This window comes from Gekko japonicus, unplaced genomic scaffold, assembly GCF_001447785.1.
Source record: "Gekko japonicus isolate JY-2015 unplaced genomic scaffold, Gekko_japonicus_V1.1 scaffold131, whole genome shotgun sequence".
NCBI lineage: Eukaryota > Metazoa > Chordata > Lepidosauria > Squamata > Gekkonidae > Gekko > Gekko japonicus.
This window is the reverse complement of record NW_015167061.1, coordinates 401896-416877: the sequence shown is the minus strand read 5'-3', so window position 1 is coordinate 416877 and position 14982 is coordinate 401896. Positions and strand designations below refer to the sequence as shown.

The window sequence follows — 14982 nt, the reverse complement described above, 5'->3', positions numbered from 1 at the left end:
TCCTCCTCCTCCTCCTCCTCCTCCTCCTCCTTCTCTGAAGCCAACATCTCAGGGCTTCTTTCGTTCCTACTCTCTCTGCTGGTATTTGCTCTCTTGTCACAATCTTGATGTTTTCATCTTTTCTCCCCCTCTCCTGATAAATTATTACCACTTAAGTAGACATCAGAGATTCTCAACACTCATGCATTTTCATAACACATTAAACTGACTTTGTACCAAGAGAAAGCAATGCTTAAATAATACATTATAGACAATATTATAAACTAATAAAAATAAATAAAAGAGTGACAGAGAATGAAAGTGATTCAGCTTGGGTATTTTTGTTTTTTTAATTCTCTTAAAAGGAATAAGGGAGGCTGTTCACGAAAATGGAGTCTCTGTCCAGGAATGCAATCTGCTTCACTTTATCTTTTCCCAAGGAATGCAAACGCTAATAACATCTAATTTTCTAAAATCGCCAGCTTTCTCTGTAGCAGATAACATGTGAATATTAGGTGTATCGTGAAGTTGTTAACTCTTCAGGTTTTGAAAAACACATTTCCCCCCCACTGAGGAAGACAGTGAATTTTACAGCCCTAAAAATCTACAAGAAATTCTATTCTATTTTTTTTAAAAAAAGAGGGAAGTAGAAAACGGGAGAGAGAACCTGTATTTCCCTACTATTGAAGTGGAAGGACCTTCACCCCGCTCCAATGTTGCTGTTTTGATCTTCTTAATATTCCCAAAGCCAGGGGTCATTTTGTAGAAAAAGAGGTGCAGGAGCTCATTTGCATAACTCACTTGCATGACTCATTTGCATATGCCACACCCCCTGACAAATGGCATGCATGCAAACATGCCCGGGTTCCCTACTCCTGGGCTTGTTACTCCCGGAACGCCGTTCCGGCTCATTCCCCCTCGAAATGACCCCTGTCTAAAGATATCTTCTCCCCCTTGACTCTGCTAAAGCCCTTTCCCAAGCTGGGACCCAGATAGCTGAAGAACCAGTCCCAGTGCTGAGGGTCAGGAGTTTGGGAGTGCTCCTGGATGCTTCCCTGACAATGGAGGCCCAGGTAGCAGCCACTGCCAAGACAGCCTTTTACCATCTTCAGCTGGTTAGGCAGTTGATCCCCTTCCTTGAACATAATGATCTGGCTTCAGTGATCCACGCTATGGTCACCTCGAGGTTGGACTACTGCAATGCTCTCTACATGGGACTGCCCTTGGGGCAACTCTGGAAGCTGCAGCTGGTGCAGAACGCGGCAGCCAGGCTGTTGATGCGGGAGCACATCCAGCCTGTGCTAAAGTTGCTGTGCTGGCTACCAATAGTGTTCCGGATCCGCTTCAAGGTGTTGGTTTTGACCTTTAAAGCCCTTTATGGTCAGGGGCCTGCCTACCATGTTCCCCAGAGAGCACTGCGATCTGGTACACAAAACCACCTGGCCCCCCCTGGGACGCCAGGTTGGTGGCGACTAGGACTAGGGCATTCTCCCGGGCGTTCCAGTAGGAAAGACCCTCTATCGGCTGTGCTGCACTTGCCCTTTATTCTATGACACCGCCACATTTAAATAGTTTTAACTGTATTTAATTTAATTGGAAATGACCTGAGCTATTTTATTGAGTTGTATTTTATGTATGTGTTTATGGTGGCTCAAGTGGTTAAGACGCTGAACTGCAGGCTGTCGAAGGTCAGTAGTTCAGCAGTTCGAGACCCGAGTGTGCCGCATGACGGAGTGAGCTCCCGTCCCTAGTTCCAGCTCCTGCCAACCTAGCAGTTCGAAAGCAAAAAATTGCAAGTAGATAAATAGGTACCACTTCAGTGGGAAGGTAACAGCATTCCGTGCGCCTTGGTGTTTAGTCATGCCGGCCACATGACCACGGAAACGTCTTCAGACAGCGCTGGCTCTTCGGCTCAGAAACGGAGATGAGCACCGCAACCCTGGAGTCGGATTTGACTGGCTTTCGAGCAAGGGAACCTTTACCTTTTTTAATGCTGGTCTTATAATTGCTGTAAGCCACCCTGAGCCGCTTCGGCGGGAGGGCGGGATAGAAATCTAACGAATAAATAAATAAATAAAAAATGATAAGGCTGTTAAGAGTTTTCTGGGTAACTCCCCGTGCCTCCCCACAGGACAGTCTGTTTTGTCCTCTGCCTGCTTGTGGTCTTTCTCGGTCATCCCCCAAACCCCCTGGGCGGGTTTGCCAGAGGAGAGCTGTCGGATTCTTCCATCCAGCTTTTTGTAGGCGTTATATGAATGAGCCACTGTGTCGGGTTGCCAGTTCTGCACTGAGAAATTCCTGGAGATTTGGGGGTGGGTCCTGGGGAGAAGCAGGGCTCAATATCTGCCCTCTGGCTGTTTGCCCCGGGGAAACTGATCTCTGTAGTCTCTGTCGATCAATTGTAATTCCAGCAAATCTCCACCTAGAAGTTGGCACCCCAGTTGAGGGTGATCGAAGCTTTGCTTCCTCTTTAGGGTACGGCAAGTAATTCGGTGAATTGTTGTATCGTGGTTTTTGAGAGGGCAGGAGCCAAACACCAAGTTTTCCTGCAATGGAGAAAGACTTCTTCAGTAGCAAAATAAAGAGAAAAGGTCGGTCTTCACTGGAAAAAGTTTACCCCATAAACGGAAGCCGATAGGAGTCATGTGGTTCAGTCCATTGTTTTCATATGCCAGTTAGGCACGTCTGTAGGCAAGTCAACTTGGTCCCCTTTTGGAAGGACAGGTGAGAGAGAAATGTTTTGCATACATACTGAAATGGTAATTATTATTATTATTTTTGGGTATTTTGTGTCTGTGCATGTGTATGTACGTGCTTGCCTGGAAGTCATGATTGACTTCTGGCAACCCCTCGTGGGGCTTGGGTGTTCAGAGAGGTGGCTTGCTATTGCCTGCCTCTGCCTCTCAGCCCTGGTATTCCTTGGAGGTCCCCCATCCAAGTACTTGCCGGGGTTGGCCCTCCTTAGCTTCCGAGATGTGGCGAGATCGGGCTTGCCTGGGCTATCCAAGCCAAGGCGAAGTGGTAATTCTTCTTTCTCATCTTGCTTGTGGTCACACTCTCCTAATTCGTCTTCCTTTTATCTCATCTCTGCCGTGTTAGGAATGATACTGTGCATCTTATTTTCTGCTCTCACTGCTTTGTCTATGCTGCGCCTCTGTTTAACAACATTTTTTGGCTTCCTTACTTATTAAACTTCCGATTCTCTGGCTTGGATCCTACAGTTTCTTCCTGCTTGTGCTTCTCTTTGTCTGTTGTGGAGGCAGGTGGCCCTCCGCTGTGGAACACACGTTCCTCTGGTGCTCGACCCTTCCACTCACACCAGACCAATGTCTTTCAAGAAGCCAAAAAAGTACCTAGCGCAAGAGGAACATGCTGTTCTGTGCAGCACCTGTCTGCCACGACAGATGAAGAGGCTCACAAGAGGAGACAAGGCATGGGGTCTAAGAGTGTGGGTTCTGTCCAAGGCCGAGTCGACCATACATTTGATGCCATGCAATATGATTCAATGCAACTGACATATCGTCACATTTTGGATGCCTTTTCCACAGACACTTCTCTTTACATTGCTTAAGAAAGTCAGAAGCATCCTGCCTGGCCCCACTGCCGGACCTCCTAAGGGCACCTGGTCTTTTTGGCCACTGTGTAACACAGAGTGTTGGACTGGATGGGATGGAGCCAACACTGGCTTCTCTTATGCTCTCTTGTGTTCTTAATCAGCCAAGGGGTTCACCTTGTCCAGCATCCCGCTTCCCACAGTCGTCAACCAGGTTCTAGGCACACAAACAGGGCCCTAAAGTCCTCCCTGTTGTTTCCCAGCTTCTGGTCATGGAGGTTTCATGACCAGGGGTCATTTCCTGCGGGAGCGGGGGCTTGGGTGTTCAGAGAGGTGGCTTGCCTGCCTCTGCATCTCAGAGGCACACAAACAGGACCCTAAAGTCCTCCCTGTAATGTTTCCCTGCTTCTGGTCATGGAGGTTCCGTGACCAGGGGTCATTTCCTGCGGGAGCACACAGGAGCGGAGCTCTGGCAGTAGGGAGCCCAGGAGGCGGGCACATGCAACAAGCTCCAGTGGCACCTTTAAGACCAAGGTTTATTCAGGTAGAAGCTCTCCCTCCTCTGCGAGGACAGATCTGCCCGTTCCCCACCCTCAATAGCTAGCAATCCAAAAGAGTCCAGTGGAGCCTGAGCGGTGGGCGTTGCCTTCTGACACACCTCTGGTGAGGTCAGGGGGTGTGGCATATGCAAATTAGTTATGCTAATATGTTATGCTAATGAGCTCCTGCACCTCTTTTTCTACAAAATGACCCCTGTCCGTAACTATGAGCTATTCAGGGACCCATGGGCCGTGGACTTGCCTAAGCCCTCTTTGACGCCATTTCTGCATTCTGTGGCGGCGAGTTCCACAAATTAATTCTTGTACTCCTCTTGTAGGCACTCAGCCGTGTCCCCCCAACCCTGTTCTCCCCATCCTTGTGATACATTTGCTCCCTCGCTCTCTCTCATATCCCTCTGTTCTCTGCTGCCTTTGGATTTCCGTCCTGCAGCTTCTGTGCATATCTTCAAAGGACTTATGAAGTCCTTTCTCTTTTGTCCTCAGGCTTTCTTGGTTTTCATCCTGTGGCTCGCAATTTCCCCCCACTCCTGTTTCCTTCTCTGGACCTGCCATTTCTTCTCAGGCGGAATCTGTTGGGCAGAGCTCTCAGGAGAGTCAGTTTGGTGTAGTGGTTAAGTGCGCAGACTCTAATCTGGGAGAACTGGGTTTGATTCCCCCCTCCTCCAACAGCTACTGGATGACCTTGGGCAAGCCATAGTTCTCTCAGAGCTGTTCTTGAAAAAGAGCAGTTTCTGTCAGAGCTCTCTCAGCCCCACCTGGCTCACAGGGTGTCTGTTGTGGGGAGGGGGAGGGAAAGGAGATTGAAAGCTGCTCTGAGACTCCCTTGGGTAGTGAAGGGCGGGGTATGAATCCAATCTCATCTTCTTCTCCTCTTTCCCAATTGCATTTGTAGCAGGGCATAATAGGAATGTTGCAAATAAGGAAAATAGAGGTCATTTGTGGTTATTGTTCCTATTCATTTTACGTCTCCCCATACAGCCAGCTAAGCCCCACCACATAAAATTGAAATAAATTTACTGGGGGGGGGGGGAACAGCACATGGACTTTAAACTACCAGAGTCCTTAAAACATTACATTAAAATGCTAAAATGAATCTAAGTGGCAAAAAACAACAACCAGGAAGAAAGGAAGATGTTATTAAAACGATACTTTACAACCAAGCAACTTAACAATAACTAAAGCAGAGTACAATTTACGCCAGATAATGCAAATCGTGGGGAGGGGGAGGCAATAAATGCACATGGGAGACAACCACCGCTTGACAATGAACTAAAAATCTTGGCACTAAAGAATCTCAGATTTGTTTGAGGAGAGCATTCCTCAACAGGAGACCCACCACTGAAACGGCTCCACCTCCCTGCCCGACTTCACAAGCTAGGGGCGGGCGGAGCCGAGTCCCTGGGTTATAAATGCCAGGCCGGCTCCTTCCATAAGAATTATTTTGGCCCGCAGGCCGAAAATAAAATAAAAGCCACATTAACCGCATGGTCAACCACACGGTATCTGACTAAGTGAGCAGAACCTGGGCTATTTCGTCGGTCTTTAAACTGCTACTGGACTTGTTCAGCCACGTTAACGCAACTGAATAAAGAAGCGCCTGACAAAAAGGGGAGTCTCCACCCACCCACTCATCCTTGCCGCTGCCCAAGTGGTGGGAACTGGCATCACCAGGTGGCTAAAAGACCAATCCGGGAATCCAGACGTCCTTGGTGTCAATCTCTCCTCTGCCCAAAGCTGCTGCTGCTTCTTCCCACCAATTCGCAGCTGACTGAGGGAACTCTGTAGCCTACGGGCTGTAGGGTTTTCAAGGGGCGTTCAGAGGTGGTTTGCCGTTGCCTGCCTTTGTGTCGCTGTCACGAACGCGGTACCAGGCCAGGCAAGAGCAAGAGAGTCCAAAGGCAGTCCAAAGTCAAAACTTGGCAAGCAGCAATACCGAGAGACCAAGTCCAAATCACCAACCATTAGAGTAGTCCTTAAAGCCAGAGTCCAAAGAAGTCTGAAGCCGGAGAGTCAGAGGTCCGAGGTGTAGGTCAGGAGCGGAGTCCTATGAGCCGAGGTCAGGCGCCGAGAAGTCAAGACGAGGAGCAGGAACTGGAACATGGGTGGTGAGGTGCAGAGCTTCGTCCAGAATGACTAGTTGCTAGCACAACTAGTTGGCGTGGGTGCGAGAGCTAAATAGCCTGGCAGGCTGTTGGCCATTAGCGTGCCCTGATTGTGTGCTGACTTCCGCTAGTACTCAAGGCTAAACAAGTGCCTACCGTGCATCTCGCTGCCGGGATGCCATGTCCCGTCGGCGTTGTTCCCACAGACGGGATACCGGTGGGGGCGAGTCAGGGGGCGTGTTGCTCCGGCATGAGTCTGCTTCAGCTGCTGCTGGAGCGGTTTCCGTGGCTTCAGGTGTGGGGTTGTCAGGAGCCGGGAGCTCATCCCCAGCAGTACTCCGGTCTTCTGCTGGAGCCAAATGCTCATTCCCAGCAGTACTTCGGTCTTCTGCTGGGGCCAAATGCTCATCCCCAGCAGTACTCCGGTCTTCTGCTGGAGCCAAATGCTCATTCCCAGCAGTACTTCGGTCTTCTGCTGGGGCCAAATGCTCATCCCCAGCAGTGCCGTGAAATTCACAACCCTGGCCCATAACTCAGCCGAGGCCTTGGGTTCCTCCATCTACAGTATGGAGATAATTATTACTAACATTCTCTATGGCCCATCCCTCTCCCTTCTTGGCATCCTAGCTGAGGATCAGTGATCCAGCCAGGAGAACCAAGCAAGCGCTTTGGGGAGAGCTAGAGGAGGGTGCGGATTCACCCCTGGGGCTCTTCTCATCCCTAACCCTCAGCTTAGGGTTCCCAACTTCCAGGTGGCACCTGGAGATCTCCAGCTATTACAATTGAATCTCCAGACAGCCAAGATCGGTTCAGAAGAAGAAGAAGAAGAAGAAGAAGAAGAAGAAGAAGAAGAAGAAGAAGTTTGGATTTATACCCCGCCCTTCACTACCTGCAGGAGTCTCAGAGCAGCTTACAAACTCCTTTCCCTTCCCCTCCCCATAACAGACACCCTGTGAGGTAGGCGGGGCTGAGAGAGCTCTGACAGAAACTGCTCTTTTTCAAGAACAGGCATGCCAGAACTATGGCTTCCCCAAGGTCATCCAGCAGGTGCAAGTGGAGGAGTGGGGAATCAAACCCTGTTCTCCCAGATTAGAGTCCATGCTCCTAACCACTACACCAAACTGGCTCTCCAAATTGCTTGTGGAGGGCTAAGGATTGGTTTTCAGACAATAACCCCCATTCCCCTGGGTTTTACAAAGAACACTATTCAGATTTATTAGCCAGTCCACCATGCCAAACGTGGCAGAGGTCGGCGTCTCTCTTTCTCTCTCTCTCCCCCGTCTCCATGCCCATAATCACCAGCCCAAGGCATTTTTACACAAATGAGCATTTCAGAATTGTTTAAATGTCCCCTTTCCCCCAAGAGGAGATAATTTGCCCTGGAGATTGACAGGTTCAGCTACAGCATCCAGGAACCTCATATCCCGCAAGAGAAAAACAAACTTAATTGCCTTTAAACGCTTTTGATGGAGCTCCCCACATATCAACACGCTTTGCCTGAAATTGGGATTCTGCAGCCCAGCCGGCAATCAAGCGCCCAGTTGCAGATAAATGCTTTGCAAATTCTTTCCGGAGGACAAGCAGAGAAACTGGAATCCTATCAATTTATTGGTGGGCAACAAAGCGGGAACATTTTGAATTAATTGCGGGGGCGGGGGGCAGCAGGATGAGACAGGCATGATAAACAGCTCTCCCTGCCAAACATAATTTTTTTAAATGCCACAATTAGCACTCTGGCACTTTAGGCAAACCACATAATTGGTTGAGTTCTTTTTTGTACTGACCTCTGCACATCCCCTGGATACCCAGCCACATAATTACCACCCCCCTCCCCTTCATGACCAATAACACTTTAAAATGCCACAGGATGTTTGTAACTTGAGACACACAAGCATTCACAACCCACTTTTGGATAGCCTGCAGGGAGCCAGCTGATAATTCAAGGGAGGAAGAAGGAGGAGGAGGAAGAAGAAAAAGAGGAGGAGGAGGAAGAAGAAGAAGAAAAAGAGGAGGAGGAGGAGGAAGAGGAGGAGGAAGAAGGAGAAGAAGAGGAGGAGGAGGAGGAAGAAGAAGAGGTGGAGGAAGAGGAGGAGGAGGAGTAAGAAAAAGAAGAAGAGGAGGAGGAGGAAGAAGAAGAAGAAGAGGTGGGGAAGAGGAGGAGGAGGAGGAAGAAAAAGAAGAGGAGGAGGAGGAGGAAGGAGGAGGAAGAAGAAGAAGTGGAGGAGAAGGGGGAGATTGGATCTATACCCTGCCCTTTGCTCAGAATCTCAGAGCTGCTACCAATCTCCTTTCACTTCCCCTCCCCACAGCAGACACCCTGTGAGGTAAGCAGGGGTGAGAGAGCTCTTTCAGGAACTGCTTGTGAGAGAACAGCTCTGAGAGAACTTCTGACCGACCCAAGGTCACACCAGCAGCTGCAGGTGGAGGAGTGGGGAATCAAACCCATTTCTCCAGATTAGAGTCTGCCACTCTTAACCACTACACCAAACTGGTGGACAGTGACGGGCTGGTGAAGGTGATGGGCAGTAGATTCAGGATGGGCAAAAGGAAATATTTCTTTACACAGCGAGTGATTAAAATGTGGGGTTTGCTGCCAAAGGATGTGGTGATGGCCACAGGAGCAGACAGCTTTAAAAGGGGACTAGACAGATTTGTGGAGGGGAGGTCTATCACTGGCTACTAGCCACGGTGATTAATGGGAACCTCCACACCCAGAGGCAGTCAACATCTGCATCCCAGTGTCAGGAGGCAGCATCAGGGGAAGGCCTTGGCCTCCAGGCCCTGCTTGTTGGCCCTCCAGAGGAACTGGTTGGCCACTATGAGACAGGATGCTGGACTGGATGAACCACTGGTCAAATCCAGCAGGGCACTTCTGATGGTCTTCTATGAAGGCCTCAGGCTCTGCGCCCTGTTGTTGGCCCTCCAGAGGAACTGGTTGGCCACTGTGTGACATGGAATGCTGGACTAGATGGACCCTCCCTGGTCGGATCCAGCAGGGCTCTTCTGATGTTCTAATGAAGGCCTAGCCTCTCTGCCTTGTTTGTTGGCCCTCCAGAGGAACTGGCTGGCCACTGTGTGAGACGGGAGGCTGGACTAGATGGACCCTCACTGGTCTGATCCAGCAATGCTCTTATGATTTTCTGATTAAAAACGCTGCAGCACTGGTCTGCCACTGTGGTTCCAAGAGCGAAAATGAATGTCACCTGTCTTCTGCTTCCCAGGATAGGGAAAACAGAGGAGAAGGGGAGAAGAGACTCTTAAGGGTCTTTGCTCCAGTCCTGTTTCCAGATATCTGGCTGGTTCCACACTTCTACAGTCCAAATCCTATTGGATTTTTAAATCGGATGTCCCATCCTGTTGCGTGTGTTGACTTACTGTCCGCAATTGGCCCTGGGTCTCAGTGAGAATGGTGGACTGTAATCCAAAATAAATTTTAAAAGCCTGCTCAATTTCATCTCCCCTTTTACTTCCTGCATTTCACGGCCCTTTTATCCAACGGCTATAGTCTGCCTCGTGAGGATTGACGCCGCGCATCTGAAGACGTGGACTTCAGTCCATGAAAGCTTTTTGTCGGAGTAAAATCTTGTTAGTCTTTAAGTTTCCACAAAGGTGCATTTTATTTTTACCGATCAGTCTCTCCTGGATGCAATAATGCCGAAGCAATTTCAGCACCTTAGACAGCGCCAAACACAAAATCAATATGGACGCTTGTCAGAAGCGCCGTCTTGGGCGCTCAACCCATGAATCGACTCAGAATTCTTCAATTATCTCTCTGGCTGCTAATTGAATTTAAAGACACTTGCGTATTACTCAAACCTCGCCACAGGTGCCTGTTTGAGGTGCTGCTGCCCGAAGGAAGCGTGAGAGCTTTGGATGTTTGAAATGGTACGTTTTTTTAAGGGTTAGAAGAAAAGGCCCCTTTGAGAGTACAATGTTGCTTCAGAAGAGTCTCTGGAATTAAACTGGGGGAGACGGCCGTCACTCTCAGCTCTGCTGATGAAAAGAAGCCCCCACCATCGAAGAGCATTAATCACCTAAAGATCTAGTTGACGAATCTGCCGGTTAGTGCTCACAAAACTAATTAGTAAGCCAGACTCCTGTTGAAATTCCACCATGAGGAGACTCAAACCCTACATGCAGAATGATTTATTTATTTAAAAGATTTAAATCCCGTGGCTTTTTAAATAAATCAAATTAATTCGCCCGCAGTTTACACGGCTCTCCTGCTTGCAGCATCCATGTTTGCAACAAATTTTAATTCCCTTGTAGCAAATGTGGGGGGGGGGGGGGTTGCGTGCCAAATAGACCAGTAACTATTTCCAGTGATAGAAGGGGGTGGTGCACTGCGATGTTGCTTGTGAAATGAACGAAGATATCCAACTCCTAATTGTGTCCACAACCACATTAATAACGTTCTAATTTACAAGTATGGAGAAACAAGGCTGACCTTGGGGAGGCGGTGTTATAACTCCTTTGAAAACACATTTTTGATAGAGTAGCCATCCCTCAAAGCAAGGTTTATTTAATTATGGCAGGATGCAGAAATTGTAATTTAATTTACTGCTAGAAGAAAGAAGGAGCAAAAGAAAGATAACCGCCAAGTCTGTCCAGAGATTTGTTCACGGGAATATTCAGGGCAGAAGATATTTTTGTCAAAAATCCCAAATCTAATTAAGAAAAACCTCTCTAATCAATAATAAAAATCTCCTACCACACATCTGAGCTGAAAGGCACAAGCTATTAATTAGATATTGGGTGACTGGATATCACTGCAGATGGTAGGGGGAAAACTCACCCCCCCCAAAAAAAAACAGTTGTGTGGGGCTGGTGACTTCCTCAGTTCCAAAGGTCTATTTCATGCATTGTATAACAACAAGCCTGGGTTTGCTATGAAGCAGGGACTTGATAGAGCCAGTGTTCAGAGGGTCGGACGTGGATCTGGGAGGCTCAGGTTCCAATACCTACTCTGCTATAGGAGCTTGCTGGGTGACCTTGGGCCAGTCACATGTTCTGAGTTACCTTACAGGGCTGTTGTGAGGATAAAACAGAGGTGAGAACAACATATGCCACTTTTGAGTCCCCGTTGGAAAGAAAGGTGGGGTATAAATGAAATTGCTAAAAATAAAATAGCACAGGTCAGTGCTCTCTCTAAGCTGAGTTAGTGTGAGCTAGCTCACAGTTTTTTAGCCTCCGGCTCACACATTTTTTGTCTTAGCTCAGGAAGGATGGCTCCAGAGCAAACTAATTTATGTAGTAGCCCAATCACTGGCTCACAGCTTTAATGCCAGTAGCTCACAAAGTAGAATTTTTGCACTCAGGACTCCAAAGCAGGTATCTGTAGATAGGATTGTCACCTGGGCACACATTTAAAACAGGGGGGGGAAATCTCAGGTAAAGCAGGAAACAGCCCAAAGATTTCTCTTTAGAGAGAAGCAGGAAGCCAATTTTTGACTGAGAAGAAACCACCCCTAGTGTACACCGTCCTATTGTACCCTACTCCAGAAAAACTAAACATATTCACGCAAGCACGCTGTGCACATTTCCACAAAGACACAGAGAGGTCCATCAGTGGCTATTTTGGCTGCTGCATCATTGGGGCCAGGACACGAGAAGGGCTCGCCACTGTCCTCTAGATAGTCTTTAAAGTCCTTCCAATCTTCAAAAAATTCTTGATCTTCTTTGTTGTTCAGTTTTCTTGTTATTTTGTCCATTTCTGCCATAAATAACGCTTTTTGTAGCAGGAAGCCAAGTTTTGTCTGAGAAGAAACCACACCTAGTTTACGCCGTCCTACTCCAGAAAAACTAAACATATTCACGCAAGCACGCTGTGCACATTTTCACAGAGACACAGAGAAGTCCATTGGTGGCTATTAGCCATGGTAGCTTAATGGAACCTCTGCATGCAGAGGCAGTATACCTTTGTACGTCATGTTGGGTTAGCAGTGTTCCCTCTCAGCTGAGTTGGTGTGAGCCAGCTCACAGTTTTTTAGCCTCCGGCTCACAGATTTTTGTCTTGGCTCAGGAAGGATGGCCCCAGAGCAGACTAATTTATGCAGCAGCCAAATTGCTCGTTCAGAACTTTGATGCCAGGAGCTCATGAAGTAGAATTTTTGCTCATAAGATTTCACAGCTTAGAGGGAGCTTTGGTTAAGGTTTCAGGAAGGCTGCCTGGGCCCGGGAGCTGGCTGCTTGGAAACAGAATGCCGGGCTAGATCAGCCCCGGGACGGAACCAGCAGGATCTCCCAATGTCCGTTTACCTTTTGACTCTGTTTGGGAGGATCTGGCATCCTATTTTTTTTCTTACGCATAAGAACATAAGAGAAGTTAATGTTGGATCAGGCCAATGGCCAAAAATACCAGGTGCCATCAGGAGGTCCATCAGTTTTGGCTGCTGCATCAGTGGGGCCAGGACACTACCTTGTGGCTAAGAGCCACTGATGGACCTCTGCTCCGTATGCTTATCCAATTCCCTCTTGAAGCTGTCTATGCTTGTAGCCGCCACCACCTCCTGTGGCAGTGAATTCCACGTGTGAATCACTCTTTGGGTGAAGAAGTACTTCCTTTTATCCATTCTAACCCGACCGCTCAGCAATTTCATGGAGTGCCCACGAGTTCTTGTATTGTGAGAAAGGGAGAAAAGTAGCTCTTTCTCGACCTGCTCTATCCCATGCATAATCTTGTAAACCTCGATCATGTTCTCAGCCGTCATTTCTCCAAGCTAAAGAGCCTCAAGCGCCTTAACCTTTCTTAATAGGGAAAGTGTTCTAACCCTTTTATCATTCTAGTTGCCCTTTTCTGCACTTTTCCCAATGCTATAATATCCTTTTTGAGGTGTGGTGACCAGAACTGTACACAGTACTCCAAATGAGGTTGCACCATCGATTTATACAGGGGCGTGATGACCCCATCAACGTGTACTTATAGTTAGGACTGTTTGCTCCAATGTGCGCCACTTTGCAGTTGGCCACACTGAACCCCATTCTCCCGCCTTGTCTTTTGTAGGTCCACCGAGCTCACAGCCAGCCGACCGCCACAAACGACAACCGGAAATTTGCCAACAAGCACAGCAAAAGGGCCTTGAAGGCCAGCCTCACCCTGGGCATCCTGCTGGGCATGTTTTTCGTGGCGTGGCTCCCCTTCTTTGTTTGCAACGTGGCACAGGTAAGTCAGTAAGTCCCCGCTGCACTGGAAGGCAGGTACAGAGAAGGAGGGAGCTGTGATCCCAGAGGTCATGGATTCAGATCTTGGCTTTGGCCCTATGTACCCAGTAGACAGTGCCTTGGGCAGACTACATTTTGAACCCCCATCCCCCCCTCTGCAATATCGGGGGTGGTAATATTGGCCTGGCCTGCCCTGCTAGCCCAGGTTCACCTGATCTCCTTCAATCTGAAAGCAAAGCAGGGTCGGCCCTGGTCAGCATCTTACAGGAATTCCTGGATGGCAGTCTTTCAGCAGAAGAGCCAGTTTGGTGTAGTGGTTAGGAGTGCAGACTCTAATCTGGGAGAAACGGGTTTGATTCCCCACTCCTCCACTCGCAGCTGCTGGATGACCTTGGGCAAGACGTAGTTCTGTCAGAGCTGTCCTTGAAGTGGCAGCTCTCTCAGAGCTCTCTCAGCCCCACCTACCCCACAGGGTGTCTGTTGTGGGGAGGGGAAGGGAAAGGAGATTGGAAGCCACTCTGAGACTCCGAGTGAAGGGCAAGGGGTATAAATCCAATCTCCTCCTCCCCCCCCCACCAAATCCCACCTGGGAGGGGAATTTTAGATCAGGAAATCTAAACGGCACTCCTCTCCACCATAATGCTCCATCACTGGCTCTTGGGAGGGACCCCGAAATCCATCTCTCAGGATGGACCGTCTCCCCCCGCTTAAGGGAAGGCTTAACCTGGGTCTGCTTCATGGACCCATCCCCACCTTGCCCAGAAAGTGGGACAGTTTTCCCCCTTGCAGAAAGTCTGGCGCTGAAAAGTTGGGGGCCTCCCTCGTCTGACTTTAATTCAGTCCCTGTTTTCCCTTCTCCTCCTCTCCTGTCTCTCCCTCCCTCCCTCCCTCCCTCCCTCCCTCCCTCCAGGCAGTCTGCAATTGCATCTCTGCGGACTTTTTCGACATCCTCACCTGGCTGGGCTACTGCAACAGCACCATGAACCCCATCATCTACCCGCTCTTCATGAGGGACTTCAAGCGAGCCATGGCCAAGTACCTGCCCTGCTGCCGGCGCTCCTGGGAACGCCGGCCCAGCCCCGTCTCCCTCTCCATGAGGAACTCCAACAGCGGCCCTCGCCCGGGCATCTCTCTCAAGAACGTCCTGACCTTGCAGGGGGACACGGACTCCGCCGACTCCATCACCCAGGTCCACGAACACAACGGCCAGCGCCTGGGCTCCCTGCCGGCCATGGGCACCGACTCGGTGAACCTTTTCGACTTGGAGCACAGGGATCCCGACCTCCACGTCAACCAGCTGAACACGCCCATGGACTGAGAGTGGGGCCCAGAGACAGCTTTTGGCCAGGGCAGACTCTGGTGCACTGAGCGCGGAACGAGGGTGGAACGTAACCCCGTGGGGGTGGTGGTGGGCAGGAACTCTGTGGACCCTGCCCAAGGAGGTGACTCCAGGGATGCACATGGGGTGTGCATATGCCTCAGTCGTGTGTGTGGGGGAACTATGTCACATGCAACACTCCCTCTAAGCTGTGGAGTCCTGTGAGCAAAAATTCTACTTTGTGAGCTGCTGGCATTAAAGTTGTGAGTGAGTGATTTGGCTACTGCATAAATTAGTTTGCTCTGGAGC

General features: G+C 49.3%; 1 protein-coding gene across 1 annotated transcript in view; it reads left to right on the top strand.

The window, feature by feature from the left end:
* The window catches only part of HTR6 (5-hydroxytryptamine (serotonin) receptor 6, G protein-coupled), a 30089-nt gene extending 15416 nt beyond the window's left edge, over positions 1-14673 (top strand). Inside the window, exons 2-3 of the mRNA XM_015412556.1 lie at positions 13198-13356; positions 14266-14673. Coding sequence (XP_015268042.1) covers positions 13198-13356; positions 14266-14673 — 567 coding nt within the window. The remainder of the gene's footprint in view (positions 1-13197; positions 13357-14265) is intronic.
* The last annotated feature ends 309 nt before the right edge of the window (positions 14674-14982 follow it).